The following is a 17,820-nucleotide window of genomic DNA, read 5'->3' as shown; positions in this document are numbered from 1 at the left end:
TGCAAGGCTGATAGCTCTTGTTCAGAAAAACAACAACCTGTTTTGACTAATTTCCATCCAATTTGAAACTTTATGCATTAAACCCTTTGAGCGGATTGACCACTTAGCTGACTAACATGTAGCATTTTGAACATTTCCAAGCTAACAAAGCACTGAAACTACTCATCTTGACCTCATCAACTACTATACTGTCTCTTTCAACCTGGTAAATGGCTCAAACCTTTAAGTCTAGGATTACTAGATTTCATAACATTACTTACCAACACACTGTCAAATTCATTAACTAATTTTACAAAAGTTTATGTGCTTCTTCTGCAGCTGTTTGCTTATAAACTGATGGGTAATTAAGATTACCGGCACCCTTATCCTGTATGGTTCTACTGACATACTAATGAATGAGGTTCTATATAACTGTCATTGCTATGGCAATGAAGCAATGTATCTTATTCTGAATCCTAATACAGGATCATTGTCCATGTCTGCCTGTCTCCAACAACCATGCCAAAATCGCATGAAGCATTAATGATTGTTTGGAGGTGGCAACTTGAGGATAGACTGCTTTCGCTCACCTTTCAGATTCCACATAAAGAATATTTGACTGTAAAACAAACACTCTACATCTTGGATTATGTGCCTGAAAATTCTCTACTCAACTCATTCTTTTCAACATGTACTGTAAATGATTATTAGCTGGTTTTGTATTCTTTAATTACGTATTTTGTATATAGTTTGCTTTGTAAGGTACATTGGATATGGGCATCATGTGAATAACACCATATGAATGTCACCCTTGAACAGACCACAACTATGAACAGATCAGTCTGTCTCAATGATATAAACATTTGATTGTAGGTAAACAAGCTATAGCAGAGGTTCAAAACAGAACTTACTGGTTAGGCCTTACAGTTAGAACTTACAGGTTTGAACGGATTTTTTTTTTTTACTTCAAATATTACTAAGCACTTTCAAGCATCCTTCAAACAGCCCCGGAGTGTCTTTTAGCAACAATCTGAACTTGGACTGTTGCATATTGCTGGCAGCTTAACATAACATAACGTTGTCAAATCCAGATAACAGTATTCAGAATGGCCAGGTTCTGTAACTTATATCGACAGGAACCAATAACTGTCATTCTATTTTCCAAGATGCACCTTCAGAAACTGAACTTAAGAACAATACCTTGAACAAGGACTTACTGTATGTGGCAGTACAACATAACCTCATATTTTTGGGATTCTCTTTTTCCAGTTAATGGAGTGATCGCCCAAATCATTAACAGACTGAAGCTGCTATAACATGCTGCTACTGGAGCCTTGACATGTGCAAAACTCCACACTTACATAACTCAGTGGCTGAGTGAACGTTTTTTTTTCCCATCTGTATTGTCAGGTAATGTATACTGATTTCCAAAGCACTGAAAAGAAAGATGTAGTGGTCAGTGCTGCTACTTCACCAATTTGAAGTTCTGGGTTCAAATGCAGGCTTTTTCACTGTCTGTGTGAAGCTTGGACATTTTCTGTTTTATGAAGTTATTCTGTTGTTCTCTCACATCACACTAATTACAGTATATGTTCGATGGTAATCTCAAGCTCCAAATGGACCTACATTTCTGGCATTTCCAACTTTGTAGACATATAAATATTTTATGATTCTTTCTGCTGTGATTTACTGATTAGAAGTGCTGCTTTGCAACTGAAGTGACATAATGTAGGCTCAATTCCCAGAACAGTCACTGTCTGTATGGAGTTAAATAATCTCTCTTGTCTGTGGCTGTGAATAGGTGCAAGTAAACTGTTGGTGTCAAAAAATGCAGATAAATAATTTCGCAGAAATGGAATCTGCAGATAGCAAGGATTTACTGTAATTTGTGATATAACATTGGACAAAAGACAGGAACCAAACCTGGGTGGGGTTTCAATCCTTACCCAAACCCATACTCCTGCTCATTGGTCCAATTTAGATCACCCAATTTATCTAACACATGTGTCTTTGAGACATAGGAGAAAAATTAAAGTAACTGGAGAGAAACACGCACACACAGGAGGAGAAGATGTGAACTCTACATAGACACCCACAAAGGCTTAGAATGAGAACCCAAGAAGCTGGATTTGCCAGGCCATAGTGCTAACCCTAAATATGACTACATGCAGTGCACTTTATTTTTTATACAGTGTTTGACAAAAGAAATTTAGCATCAACTCCAAGTGAACAAGAATTACTTCCTAGTAAGAAAATCACTGAAGAAGGTAAATCAGCTGCCCACAAAAGTGTTCCTATGGCTCACAGTTACAATCCACATGTGGTACATTCAAAAAGAAAGAAATAACATCAATATTGAGGATGACTTTAGCACATGTAAATGCATACAATGAAAATAAGGATTTATAGTTTAATGTCAGACTTTAAGTGATGGTAACAGTGCTACAGTGGAAAAATGAGAACAATTTAAAGTAGTTATAGCTTTAATTATTAGAAAGCCAAAAAGCAAAATGAGATAATAAGAGTAAAGATGTTACAAACTTTCTCCCTTCCCAAATCTAATACTCATACATATTTTTAGATTTATTCAATCAGTCAATGACAGAAAGGAACTCCTCACCCCCCCCAAATTATCCAACCAAGTCTGATATAATAACAACATGAGTTCTGTCTCCCGTGGGTTAAAGCCATGTGCACATTTCAAATATTTTTAATCACTGCAATGATTTATGACAGAGATGTGGTGGAAGATTAAGTGTTTTAAATATGACAGCTGAAAAAGGCAGATATTTGAAAGGCAGGGTGTTTGTGCCAAAACTATAAAGCCAAAAGCTAGGATTACCATCTACGCATGTCATAGCGCTGTGAAACACTATAAATAACAAACAGCAATTAATGAAAGATAGTATGTAATTTCTTGCAATTATACAAACCCAAAGTCCTAGCCCATGTCTTACAATTACAGGAGAACATCATTTATTTACCCTTGAAGTCACAGTGATTAGTATCCCCTCACTTTCAGTGTAATAATTAACACAACTTGTTTGCCTATTTCAGAAACACTAATTTTAATGAATATAATAATAAAGTAAGTAAAACTGACACGCTTCGTGGTGTTTATGTAATACAAGGAAAAAAAGGAAACAGAATTGAAAGAACAGCCTTAGCTTTAGCCTTTCATCACAATATCAAAGATTATATTAGCAGCAAAATGATATGATTACGTGCATTGCTTCTAAAATATAATTATCCGTTTTTATTTTTTTATGACTCAAATAATGTTCAAAGGTACAATACTTGGTAGCCCCGACAGATCCTCATTTAATTAAAAGTCGTTTCACATAGTTATCAAAATGAACTAACATCGTCTTAGAGGTGCATCTTTAAAGAGGGCTGATGATGCGACGAGCTACCAAACATCAAGACAAGTCACCCGTAAAACACTATTTAGCCATACTTTGGCTTGCTGCATCCGTGTATAAGGCACTTTAAAATAAACTCAAGCACCTAAAGCAGTCGATTCTGCAAAACAGGGTTGGTTTACTTGATTCAGTCAAATATTTAATTAGAAATTAAAATAAATACAATAGAGTAAATCTAATAAAATAATGCTTTCATTCCAATTTCTAATACAATTTCACACCTAAACATGTTTTGTTAACACGTGGAATAAAAGTGGCCAAAAAGAATGCTAAAGATAATCATACCTGGCATAGCAGAGCTAATTGTGAAGCAGCTCTCCATAAAAATCAACTGAGATGGGATGCTTGGATGTTACACTCAAACAAAACAATTCTTGGGATGTTTTACAGCTAACATAAATTGACTTTATTCAAAATGTGTATGTTTTGGGGCTTTGCATATTCTTTACTAGTACCACTAAATTACATTCTTTGAACATCATGGTTAGACATTGTGATGGATGGCCGGGGCCCATGCCTGGCCAGGACGCCCCTTCACCACATCTGCCTGAGTGACAAGGGTGGGAAGCCCAGTATCTCCCCATGGACGCTAGATGGCAGCCTCCCTGGGTTGCAGTGGTGCCTCGGACTCCCCAAGGGCTTCATGGGGTTTGGAGTTCTGTGCAGCTCTGTGGGGTTCTGCAGGTGCCGCCAGTGGGTGCTGCAACAGGAGCTGCTGGGCCCTTTTGGGTACTGGTTTCACCTTACCCAGAAGTGATGCCGGATGTCGGCGATCAACCACCTGGAGCACTTCCGGGTACCCAATAAAAGGGAGCCAGTGACCACCACTCAGTGGCCAGAGTCGGGTGGAAGGAAGACTAAGCTTGTGGTGGTGGTGGAAGAGAGAGGAGTGTTTTGGTGTACTGTACTGTGCTTGGCACTGTGTATTGCCTATGGGGTTCACGGGGAAGACGTGCCCCACAGGTGAAGACAAATAAATAGTTTATTTTATTTTACCCCTTGCCTTCGTGTCAATCTGTGTCGGGTCGGCGCTATATAGCGTCTTCTTACAACATATAATTTATGTAGGTAAATGAATTTCATTGTTTTAATTGATAGTAGCTAAGAAGAAGAAGAAGAATTGAAAGCACCAATCACAGAAATTGCAATTACCCAGTAATGCTTAGCTGAGTTGACTCAAAATTAGCGTTTTTAAGCTTTAAAAAAATTTTTGGAAAACATTTGTCATTACACAGTAACTTTAACCTCCTTGGTGTTATGTTTACACTGAGAAAAATTAGCCAAAAACATTGAGATTTTTTCAACAAGAAAAAGTGTTATCGCATGTAAGAGAAACATGTTAATACCAAAACGTAACCATAGAGTGGGAAAGGAATTTCTCATGTCCACTGCTGTACTGAAAAAGTTTTAGCGCACATCCTTCATGTTTTGAGACAGTAACCAACACACAGCCTGCAATCATGTTACAATCGGGGCAGTAGAAGGGTGTTTCTTTGTGCATTTTTCTTATAATATTTTTTCTGTTGCTTGTACATGAGAGGTTAGAATTTCAGTGCCTGATTTGCATGGTTGATGTAGCCCTTGTGTTCATGTAGGTTATCAGAGCAAACTCTACATTTCCCCTGGCACAAATGACAGTGGCTGCATTGTGATCAGTGCTTAGGGGGCTAACATCTTTCTTGTCGTCCCAGTCATCTCGCGTTTTTACCACATAACTACCATGGTGACACGTCATGTGACTAAATTCACTAAGCATATCATAGAGGTTCATTCTTGCTGGATGCATTAGTTTCACTGTATGTGTCAATGTCTGAAGACCAATTCACAATGTCATCACCATTGCTTGGTTCAACTAATGCTTCAGTTTCAGCTTGTACTAAAACTAGCTGTACAGCTTTTTGTTTGCAGGCTGTTGTGTAACTATTTGGGATTAACCATTTTTACATAGAATTCCAAGCCTGAGAGAAGCTCAGGGTTAATACCAAAGACATTAGGTTGATTCCAATTAAAATAAGCATTGCTCAATTTACATATGAATTTTTAGTACAGTTCATAATAACAGTTTGATTAATTTATGTTTTAAGAAAACAAATGACTCTCCTTGGTACAGAACCACATTTCACACATCACACAGCCTGTTGCTAAACGGTCCTGTTCCCTTTCATTAGGTGATTTATAAAAAAATTCTGAATGGGAAAAATATTTTTGCAGAGTGCTATTTTTTTGGAATATTTTTGAGAATGTCTGTGAAATTTTTCAGTTATTTTCCGTGGTAAAATATCTAATTTCTATAAGGTTCATAAATTTACATTAAGAGACCAGATAAATATATTGCAAAGAGAGTTTTGAGGATCTCCATCCATGTGTACAGAATCAGAGAAAAAGACTGCACTTTGCACACAACAATACCATTATAATTGCTAAAGATTTGCGTGGTTATGACAGATTCACTAATCTAGCAAACAAACTGCACACCCTAAATTACAATAGCATAAAATCATTTCCTTGTGAAGATGGGAGTTTATATATATATATATATATATATATATATATATATATAACTGAGAATCTAACAATCTGGGCTTTTTAAACTGGCCCTGCTTAGCTTGACTTATGTAGTTTCAGAAGTACGTTGTAGAAAGGCTGGTAGTACTTATGCGATTGTTTCACATTAGATGTACATGTTCACAATAGATTACTTAATTTTATTAAAAAACATTGAACAGTTTATTAAGAAAATTGAATAGTTAGCAATTTTAGATCTACACAATTTTTGTGTATTAAACATACTTAATTTAATTAGTTGGAAATATGTGATATAATTTCATTAAGTAGATCCAACAATTTATTTTTTAGTGTACATCTAATAACTTTTTACATGTAATAACATCTTGCTCTAGTAGTAAAATTTGGCAATATTAGAGTTACACATGTTTAAATTATAGCTACTTAATTTAATTAAATGGAAATAGGTCACATAATTTTATTAAGTAGATTCAACAATGTATTGTTTTTAGTGTATGTAGAGTACAGATTAACACTGAAAGTATAATTGGACGTTTTAGATCCAAAGAATATGATGAAATAAAACTGCCCCGTCTACCCCAGGCCCTATATTCATTCAGTGGGTCTCTTTGGAGTCGCGGGTCAACATAACACACAAGCCTTTGGGATGTGAACCAAAAACAGAGTACACAGGGAAAAGGCAAGAAGATTCCAAATTGACAGTGAGTGTGCTAGGACTTGAACCTAGAACTCAAGCCTGTGAGGCAGCAGTATTTAACCACAGGATTTATGAAACATTCCTCTAGCCCTATACAAGCACTTTAAACAACTGCTCTCCGTTCGGTGCTGTGGACTTGAGCGACTGTAGAAAGAAGGGAAATTCTTGAAAACTGAAACACCTTTCGGAAAACATTTTGAAAATGTTATAGATAGTCATTATAGGACAGAATGCAAAGACCTTTGAAAACAAACACAAATGCACATTTTGAGTATTTGGGCATTACTGGGAGATGGTCTCCACCACTACTGATCATTGGATTTATGCAATAAAGTTCACACTGCATTTAAAATTGTTGCCTTTGAAAATAAATTATAGAAAGCAAATATACAACGGCATTACCTTTAAAAGTAAAAGAAATCTATTGGTGCAGCAATCATATTTTTTTCTTTTTTACCATACCTATGTTTACAAAAAAAATCACAGTCACTGCTCAACTTATATTTATGAAGAAGCAGAAACTTTACATGAATATTTCCCGAAGGGCTTGTAGTTATGTCTTCACGGTTTCACATATTAGTTGGATGTGATGATTTATATGTCAGGTTGTCATTCTGGTACACCACTCTCCCAAAAACATGTTCTTGAGCATTGAGTTATGTAACTAAAAGTCTTACCCCTGGCGTCAGAACTACAGAGTGACAGCTGAAAGGCAGAAGGTATGGAGGAAATTGAAAGTGACATCAAGTACATTGGAGACAGAGCTGATTGCACATTCCTTGGTGAAGAGGCAGCCACAACAGGGTCTGAGACCGTATGCTGAACATTAATGTACACCAAATTAAAAAGACAAGCCTTTTTTAACTAGTAACACATGGAAGGCAAAGACTTTGGAATGTCTTAACCAAGTTAAATGTCACAATGGAGTCTGCTTTAACTTCTTCTCAGCTGAGACAGCTGTCTTGGATGAAGCAGACACTGAAAAACAAATCCACACAATGGTGCTAAAAGATTCTCCTATGGTCTTACGTAGATCTCGTTCAATATGAGAACTCATGCTTTCTTGTAATATGCAGTCATCTTCTGTATCATATTAATTACATTTACTAATAATTAAAATGCAATCAAACCCAGAAATACAATGAAAACCACCAAGCTCTTTTTACACTCTGTCCCTGGGGTGAATGGTGAATGTTCAAACCTACCATTTACTGTTTTTCCCATTTCACACCACATCAGGTTCAGCTTAATCAGTTGAACACAATATCACAGACATCTTTGTAAATGCTCTGGGTCTTTCTGATTTTCTCTATGCCTCTCCTGTCTGCTTTACAATGGGCTTATTATGCCTTACCATTACACATACCAGTTTTCAGTTTTGTTTTTAATTTCACTACTTGTTCATCATTTGTATAATTTTGGAGGGGTATCAGTTGATCAGGTTTTCTATAAGAATGAGATATTTTCTCTCTCAAAACTAATTCAGAATGCTTTCTTCTTTCATTATCTCCAGTTTTCTTTAACAGCTCTGCTTTTCACTCTTTCTTGTTTACATAATTTATTTTTTGCCCTTTACATTTTCATTTTTTTTTCTCCAGCCTTCTTTCTTCCCTAATTGCTGCCTCCCTATTCTTCCTCTAGCAGAAATTATATTATATGTAATTTATTGTACCATTTGATGCTAAACAAAAAAGGAAATTCATGAAATTAATAGAGGAGATGCAGGGGTTATCTCTGATGCATTACATCTCCAAATCCCTATGTTCAAATCCTAGTCTGGTTGGAGCATCTTCTCCTTCTTCTCACAATGTTTCATTATCTCTGGTTTCTCCGTTTTCATTTCACGTTTGTGTTTGGCTAATTAGTGAGTGTATGTCTGATTGTTATCTACTGGGTTAGACTTCAGGCACTGTCCCTCTACTGGAAAAGCCAAGTCTGAACGTGATTACATAAATGAATGAATGAATGAATGAAATCATGATTGTTGAAACAAACATGACATAAAATAGCCACTACTTGAAAAGTACCTCACATTTTAAAGGCATAATCTGCTGGAACTATTTGGTGGGTGACAACCTCTACAGAAAACCAGTAAAAGCTTTTAACAAAGAGAATTAGTCATTCAGCATCTTAAGCAGACAAATACGTCTTTTTAAAAACTGTTGATCACTGAATGAAATCCTGACGCATTTTGGATAATTTAAGACGATACTGCAGTGAATTTGAAGTTGATTCTCTGCCAAAGAATTTTCCTTACATTTATTTGTCATCTGGATTCCTACCATACTTTTGATTACAGCATAAATCTGAAAATAATTGAATATGCGGTATTTTAATATTTGAACACACCTGATATGCAGTTTTAATGCAGGGATGAAATCATTTAGAAACTCTGATGTAAAGCAAAAACTAGCACCTCAATCTACCTAGCTCCGTAGCTTCTGATGATAATGTATTTACTCTGTAGTGTATATTTTCCTATTGATTTCTAATTTCTTCTTAGAATTTCTTCTTTGTACCAGGCATTATATATATCCCAGTTGTAAAGCTCAATTAGGTGAATTCAGAAAATGTACGGTATTTTGAGTCACATGGTTATCTATCTATCAATCTAGTCCTCAGACCACAAATCACAATTATCTTTAAGCTGATATTTAAGGTATGGAATCCAAACATTGCCCGCAACCCCCCACCAAACGCTCCCCCTGCTATCTTTACTCGTTCAATCAAAATTTCCCTCATCCTACAAAAATACTGCAGATTGAATGGGAAAAGCCAAAGAGATTCCAAAGTGATTCAGCACCACAGACAGCAAATGTCATAGTAACAGAGAAACTTCATTGCAGCACCATGGACAGCAGTAATTCCGAGCCCTGTATAGTCCTTCCATATCGTCACACACATATAAACTCTAACAAAATTCTGCAGTGAGTGACAGTTTACAAATCAGAGGCCACAGAGTGTGGAGTTTTCAGTTAACTGCATCTTAGTGAAAAGGAATATATCACGATCATTTTCATTTTATGCTCATGCTAACTCCACCCTGAAACAAGTCACCAAAATTTTAGCAACAGACAGTCAGACATAAATACACGCAGACAGACAGATAGACATTCTGTGACCTATTTATTGCTGTCTTATGTACCAAAATAACATTTCCTTCATTTAAACCGAAATTTGCTCTAAATTAGCAGCCCATATAATTAATGATAAATGCAACAAAAGCCATATAATTTAGCAAATTTAGAGTGTCTATGACAGGAACACCTAAAGCTTAAAAAACATTTTTAGTTCTTTAGAATGTTTCCCCCTTTTTTTAGATTCTAGAAGAAAATAGCACATTCCTGTAGTGATGTGTCTTATCTCAGCCTGTAGCCATGGGGACGGCTTCACACGCTGGCTTCCAGCCTCTTAAAGCAGAAATAGCTCAGTGGGGAAAATACATCCTTTCTGGACAAAATTCATGCAATACATCATATCTGTGCTCACATGGATCAGAAAGCCCAGCCTCTTGGAGATTCTTTGACTCAAAGCTCTGTCAGATGAATCATTATTCATTAGGTCAACAATGGAATTTATTCTTATGTACGGGTCAAGTAATCCGACATGGAGAATTCATTAATGTGACTGAAAGTTTGTTTATAGGTGAATGACATAAACAGGTTTGAAACAGAAGATAATTAACCAGGACAGTGTATTTGGAATGAGGTCAGGATATCATTTGACGCATCTGCAGCACAGTTTCCCTTTATGAATGTGCCTGCAGGTGTTTGTGTGCATGTAAACACATGCACAAAATGCATACAAATGAATATCTTCAGAAAATGTCTGAATGCACAACTGGTCACAGACTAAAATCATCTTTGTTAACGCCAAATGATTTCCAAAAAACATCATCTTCCTAGCTTCCATCAGTTTCTTAAGTCTAGGCTCAAAACAGGTGCTTAAAGTACACAAGTGTAAACCAATGCAGTTAGGAGATGATCAATATACAGATAGTAAAGTGGGCTGCAGGACAGAGACCTGCAGTACACTGAGGTGAATGAAGAGAATGATGGAGAAATGCTGATGGACAGACAGACAGAAAAACACAAGGACAAGCTGGGCTCTTTTTCTTAGGCAAAGGTTGACTTGCAATTGCAACTGGGTGCCTTGGTTCTGAATATGTCAGCTCTACTGCCCTCCTTCTCTGTAGTAGTCAGCCCTATTATTATTCCTGTCACAGCCCCCTTTGCAGTAACAGCAGCAGCAGCAGCAGTAAGTGTAAGCCAGTGGGACCCGGCCGCAGGGTTAGCCAGATTCTGCCACTCACCCTGGTTAGGTCCACCGTCGCCCTCTTCACAGTCCGTGAGGTTGTTCAGCATAGTGCCGTGGTGGTGTCTGAGTCACAACACACACACACAGAGTTTTCAGCCAGGATTGGATCCTGTAGATCTTGATTCCTTTCCACAAGGAGAGACAGGTCCTCAAGAAGGAAGCAATTGTCCTTATTTTCTATTTTTGATTTGTTAGTTTATTTTCCTGCCATCTCCCCAGGGATGTCTTAATTTTTGCCTGTTTAAGGAGCTGGTGATGTAATGCCTTCCGTTTTCCCCTCCGTTGCTCCTTCCTTTTCTTGGTCTTCACAGCTCTCTCTCAGTAGAACGCCTCTTTCCTTCTCTCACTCACCGTGTCTCAGGCACACGCGCTCTCTCTCTCTCTCTCTCTCTCTCGCTCACACTCCCCGCTCTGTTCAAGAGGAGGATGATGAGGAGCAGAGAGTGGCAGCAGGCAGCAGGGGTTGTGATGGAACGCCTCAGCGCACAGTCTCCCAAACCCTGCCTCTCTCTCTCTCTCTCTCTCTTTCTCTTGCTCGCTCTCTCTCTTTGCATCCACAGCTAGTCTCAGTTAGACCAAACCTGATGACTAAATTCATCATGCATTCAGAAGGTATTATCTCTGTCTCTCTCTCTCTCTCTCTCATACACACTAAGATGGTGTGAGTATGGGGAGGTGAATCGAAGTGGGTTGCCTTTTCCAGATTAAGCATGCTTTGCTCAGCAATGGATGGATGAATTCCTGAGTAAAGAGAAAAGATGGTTTCATTTTTGCATTTCTCTCTTTATCTTCTTTCTTGTGTGTGCTTCCTTATCTTTCCAATATTTTACATAGAATGACGATTATCTTAAACATATATTTTGCAAGGTGACACATATCAATTCAAGTCAATCTTGCTTGTTTTAATGAGGCAGGGAATGCCAGGAACAGCACAGAGTAAAAAATAATAGTGAGGATGTTGTTAAAAGTAAACCAGGATGACGTATCTAAAGCTTAAGCTTGCTTCTGAGCTACATTATGCAGTCATGGGTTTGCTATAGTGAGAGGCACAGTGTACCAATAGGAGCATTTCATTTGAATAATTTAAAAGGAATGCTGCCATTTCTATAAACTTTGCAGATTTTGCTAAACCGATTTAATTATCCACATTTTGACGACTATAAATCTGTGTAAGGCTCTAATGAATCAACAACTGTAAACTGTATTTCAAGAAACTGACGTTGCTCTTGATCAATAATCCGAAATAGCTCAAAAATGTTAAAATAAGAAAATTAAACAACTACTCATCCATTCTAACGCTGGGTTAATGTAATCTAAGCAGTGTCAGTTAGAAGTTAAAAGTTTTCTTTGGACAAGGTGCAGGATCATCAAATACTAAGTTAGGACAATCCAGGTTCACAATAAACCTAACATGTTCATTTCTTGGATGGAGAAGAAACTTAAGTACTTGGGCAGAAATCAGTAGAATATCTAAGCTTCTCACACACTGTAACTGGGTAGCAATTTAATGCTGTAAGGCAGCAGTGCTTCCCATTGTGCATGTGTGCAATAAAATGAGCCATTATTACAAAGCAAGGAAGCAGTGATAACCACAGCTAAACTTATACAATTCCCAGATCCCCACCACAAAGTATTAACCAGTAAGTCAAACACAGTCCTGTCATAAACCAAAAAAGCTGCAGTTCTTAGATATTCACAGCCATTGGTACATGTGCAAATGAAGGTGCTGGATTCGGATCATTCCTTAGAGATTAATTTTGTTAAAGTAGCTGCTGGCTGTCAGCCCCTTACCCAAAGTAACAGGACAGAGAGAAATAATGAATTAATGGCTCTGTCAGTGTGTTTGGGGGCAGGGGGTGTGGTTTATCTATCTATTCATATTCTGTGCTTTTTCAATTACAAGATGTGTATTATCTCTCTGATGTACTATCATTGAGTACTTTTAGCTGACAAATTAATCAACAAAAAATGTTAAGAAATGATGGTGGGTCTCCTTCATACCTACAGCCGTATGCCTCACTGTGTCTGATCTCTTTTATTTTTTGCTGAGTTAGAAATTTTGTTCTTTTTGGTAATTTTGTTATGTATTGGGTGAGTGTGGGGTTTTTTAATATTTCTTGACCTTCTGCAGAAAACTTTACTTTCATTCTGTGTCTGTATTATTTGTTCAGGAGGCGAAGAGAGCTTTCTAATTAACATAGGTGTGTATTTCCATATGTACCACACTGATTGTCCATTAACATTTGTAAATACATTGCCCTGGCTCTATGAATTTGTTCAGGTTGGTGTATTTTAGATTAAGTAAAAAAAAAAACATATTACATATAACATAATATTACATATTACAGTCTCTGTCTGTTTTTTTTCCTGGTTTCCCCCACTTTTGCCCCATGTGGGCACATGTGTGTTCTGTGATGGACTGGCAATAAATCAAGGGTTAAACCTGACCTTGCAATGCTGCTTTACTCAACCTGATCCAGAACTGGGTAAGCTAGTTTTGAGGATGTTACTATTTTTGAAGCATTTAATTAAGCTCTAGAGTGGCATAGTAGTGCAGTAGTGCAGCCACTTTATGAATACTCTATCCTAGGTTCAAATCTCATCACCAGATATTGGCCATGTGTGGAGATTGCATGTTCTCCCTGCTTGTACATAGTTTTTTTTTTTTCCCAAATCACAAAAGATGTGCAGGCTGTGTGTTTAGGCTTTCCAATGGATTTGCGCCCAGTCCTTGGCTGTTTTCTGCATTGAATCTACTGCAACTGTAATTGCATCTACCTCTCCCATGTGACCTGGAATTAGATTAGCCCCTTCAAAGAATGTTATTTTAGATTATGCTCTGAAGGATCCATAATAGATCATTTATTGCTTATCTAGTTTAAAATTTATAATATATCTGCAAGAAAATGACCAAGGTAAAAGTGTAGATTAATATATAAGGTATACTCTAAAATTATCCATAATTGTTTGTTCCTTATAGTGTTTCTCATTGTTCTATTCTCCTTATAACTATAGAGAAATGCCATCAAAAAAATAAGATATTGGGATATTTACAGCCATTACTACCTGTGTGAGTGGTGGTGCAGGATTCAAATTATTTCTTAATTGTCAGTTTCAGTAAAATGGTCCTTGGTTGTCAGCCCCCTATTCCAAAGTAACAGGGCAGAGAGGAATAATGAATTGGTAGCTTTGTCAGTGTATTTGTTGGTCATTCATCCATTTATATTCTACTTTTATATTCCACTTTTTAATTACAGGATGCATATCTCTGTGACACAGTATCATTGAGTACTTTTAGCCAACAAATGATTCAATAAAAATGTGTTAAAATGCTACTAGTTAATATCTACACCAATATCTTTAGCCAAGTGAGAAATGTTCTTCTTCAATTTGGTAATTTTGATGTGCATTTGAGGGAGGTTGTTGTTTGTTACAATACTTCTTGACTGTCTATAAACAGGTACTGTAAATGAACCCTTTGGGATAAATAAAGTACTATCTATCTATCTATCTATCTATCTATCTATCTATCTATCTATCTATCTATCTATCTATCTATCTATCTATCTATCTATCTATCTATCTATCTATCTATCTATCTATCTATCTATCTATGCTGCACAGACAAAGCAAACTGAAACTGAGAGAACGAATGCAAGGAATGATGGAACACTAGTCTCATACATACTTTAACACTTACATACGCTTTATTGCTCAACCTTGTGCTTATGGTAAGTATAGTTAAGTATGGAATAATTCTGCCTCATCTGTCTAAGAACAGCTCAAAGCAGTGGCTAAACAATGCATACACATACAGTACATCTTAAGATACAGGGTAATTCCATCAAAGTCAGTTCTATGGCAGGAAGGCAAGCAAGTCAGGACTATAATTTTATATATGCTCATTAAAAAAATTATATATATAGTAGACATTAAGCCCGTTACAATAACGGGCGCTAGAACAGTAGTGCATAAACATTTGTATGAACAGTCTATATTAAATGGCAAGGGACCTTGTAAGTGGCTGTAATATGCGTCCCTGTATTGTGTGCCTTTAATTTTCTCTCGCAGTAATACTGGTTTGTATTTCCATAAAATGCCTGTAATTTTCTCTGACAGTAATACAGTGGAACCTCGGTTAAACGACCATAATTCGTTCCAAAACTCTGGTTGTAACCCAATTTGGTCGTGAACCGAAGTAATTTCCCCCATAGGATTGTATGTAAATACAATTAATCCGTTCCAGACCGTATGAACTGTATGTAAATATATATTTTAAGTTTTTAAGCACAAATATACTTAATTATACCGTAGAATTCACCGTGTAATAGTAAACTAAATGTAAAAACATTGAATAACACTGAGAAAACCTTGAACAACAGAGAAAAGTAACACTGCAAGAGTTCAAACTATAGCTTTACGACCCACTTGCTAAAAACACTTTTTTTTAATGAGTTTTAAGCACAGGGAAAAAAATGAACATTTGAAAATTCCGTAATTTAATTAACAACCAAGAAAAGTAACATTGCAGCAATGCACGCTCGCGCCTTTGTGTGTGTGTGTGTGTGTGTCTCGCGCGCGCCTGTGTGTGTGTCTCTCAAGCGTGCCTGTGTGTCTCTCTCTCGTGCGCCTGTGTATCTCTCTCTTGCGTGCCTGTGTGTTTGTGTGTCTCTCTCTCTCGCATGCCTGTGTGTGTGTATGTGTGTGTCTTGCACGTCTGTGTGTGTGTGTCTCTCTCGCACACATGCCTGTGTGTGTCTCTCTCTCTTTCTCTGCACAGGGAGAGACTGAACACGTGCGGCCCCACGCATGCGCATTTCACCAGAAGAAACACATACGGACACTTGGACGCACATTTGTTTTATTAAAGAGGATATTTTCACGCATGGATGTCGGAGGACCCCCTCTTCGGGCCAGGGAAAGGTACACAATAGCCTGCCGAAGCGAGGGGGGGCTACCACTGAGGCACAGATGGGCACCGCGTTCACCCGAGAGAATAAAGACCTGCCCAACTGCTCGTTCCTATGAGACCACGAGAAGACGTGGAGGCGTATTTGAGCGCACTGCTAGCAGACAACTTTGGCCGCACCGGGAGTGGAGTCACATACTAGCAACTTTTCTCTATTATGATTTGGATGAAGATATAGCCAGAGATTATCCCACTTTAAAGAGAGAAATCCTTGCTCGCTACAGATTAACCCCTACGTGTCAAGCACAGTGCTGCTGGGAATGGAAGTTTGATCCGAGAAGATTAGGCCTTCGACCTATGGGGAAGTAAGCGCGTAGTTGAGGTAGTTCCTCGCACACGTCCTTACCGAAAATCTAATGAGGGCAGTGCGAAGATTACCCTGGGCTGATATGGAAACCCTTGTGGAAATAACTAAACACCACTGATCTGCCAGTCAAACCGAGTGACAAGAAGAACAGCGTCGAATCCTCTCCAGCCGAAACAACCGCAGTGAAAATCTTGCGCAGGACCTAGAGAACCCTCCCAGAAAAAGGGAAAGGTCCCCCCTTCCACTACGTTGTTACCGCTGCAGCGAGCCAGGGCACATGGTGGTCATTTGCCCCAAGGAAGATGACCAGATGGACTGTGCTTGGGCTGAAGCAGGCAGGTACTGTTATGCGGTTGCGTCTAACCCTCTCACTTCTCCCTACACAGACCCGACCAGACTGAATGGACACCTAGTCCGAGCACTCTATGATATGGGAAGCAATGTGACTGTCATTGCTGCCTTCTATGTCTGCTCGGGACAGTATGATAATAAAAGGACCAGTCTTACCTGCATTCACGGTGAGATTAAGGAGTACCCCATTGCAATGTGTTGGCTCCTAGTCCATGGACATTTGGCACAAAAGCATGCGATAGTGCTTCTGAAGCCTCCATATGCCATAATACTGGGAAGAGACTGGTCCTAAAACAACTCAGAGCAGACAGAGCCATGTCTGATTGGTTCCTGGACCATATGGACGAGAGCCACTCATTCAAGAAAGAGTCCCAGCCATGTAGGAGAACAGATAAAATGTCGGCTACTCAGAGTGATCCTGCAGATCTGGAGCCTACAGAGGAGGTGCCAGAGGCCGAGGGTAACACACCCCCTACCTCCCATGACTCTGCTGCCTCTGCTGAGTACTGCCCCCATGAATTACCTGGCATAGCAGTCTGGTTCCACCCCCTTCCCTCCTCTTTTAGGCGGGAGCAGTGGAACGACGACTCATTAAAACATGCTAGAAGTGCAGTAGTGGCCGTAAATGGACACCCCTCCAAAGATTTTCATCCCACCCATGCCTCACTTTGTCATCGAGAATGATCTCTTACATTGGGTGGCCATAACGGAGTATGCAGCCAACTCCTGGTTCCCCGATCTGTTCCGACGGGAAATATGTGACCTGGCCCACGCTCGTTTGTTGGGGGTCATTTAGGCCTTGAAAAAACCCTCAAGCATATAACAGCACGCTTTTATTGGCTGGACATGCACGAGGAGGTGTCGCGATTTTGCAGGTCCTGCCCCGAATGCTAGCTTACTCACATTCCTAGGAAGGATTGTGCCCCTCTAGTTCCCCTGCCCATAATTGATATCCTGTTCGAGAGAATAGGTCTAGACATTGTGGGACCCCTCGAATGCTCAGCTAGGGTACATAAGTATATGCTGGTCATGGTTGATTACGCCACCCGATATCGAGAAGCCATCCCACTGCAAGTGGCTACATCAAAAATAATAGCCTGGGAGCTTAACAGGGTTTTTTCAAGAGTGGGCATTCCCAAAGAAATCCTCATGGATCAAGGAACACCCTTCATGTCCCAAACCTTCAAGGGGTGGCTAAAATACTCCGGATTTGCCAACTCAGAACATCTGTATATTATCCCCAAACAGATGG

General features: G+C 38.6%; 1 protein-coding gene across 2 annotated transcripts in view; it reads right to left on the bottom strand.

Moving 5' to 3' along the window:
* The window catches only part of slc12a5a (solute carrier family 12 member 5a), an 820,727-nt gene that overhangs the window by 402,737 nt on the left and 400,170 nt on the right, over positions 1-17,820 (bottom strand). The window contains exon 1 of one of the 2 annotated variants that reach the window (XM_039735850.1): positions 10,937-11,340. The exons of the other annotated variant lie outside the window; for it this stretch is intronic. Within the exon in view, the coding sequence (XP_039591784.1) occupies positions 10,937-10,988 (52 nt within the window). The 5' untranslated portion in view covers positions 10,989-11,340. Of the gene's footprint in view, positions 1-10,936; positions 11,341-17,820 lie in introns of those variants that run through there. 2 annotated transcript variants of the gene reach the window in all.

Source organism: Polypterus senegalus, chromosome 14, assembly GCF_016835505.1.
Source record: "Polypterus senegalus isolate Bchr_013 chromosome 14, ASM1683550v1, whole genome shotgun sequence".
NCBI classification, from domain to species: Eukaryota; Metazoa; Chordata; class Cladistia; order Polypteriformes; family Polypteridae; genus Polypterus; species Polypterus senegalus.
This window is presented reverse-complemented; position numbering and strand designations above follow the sequence as displayed.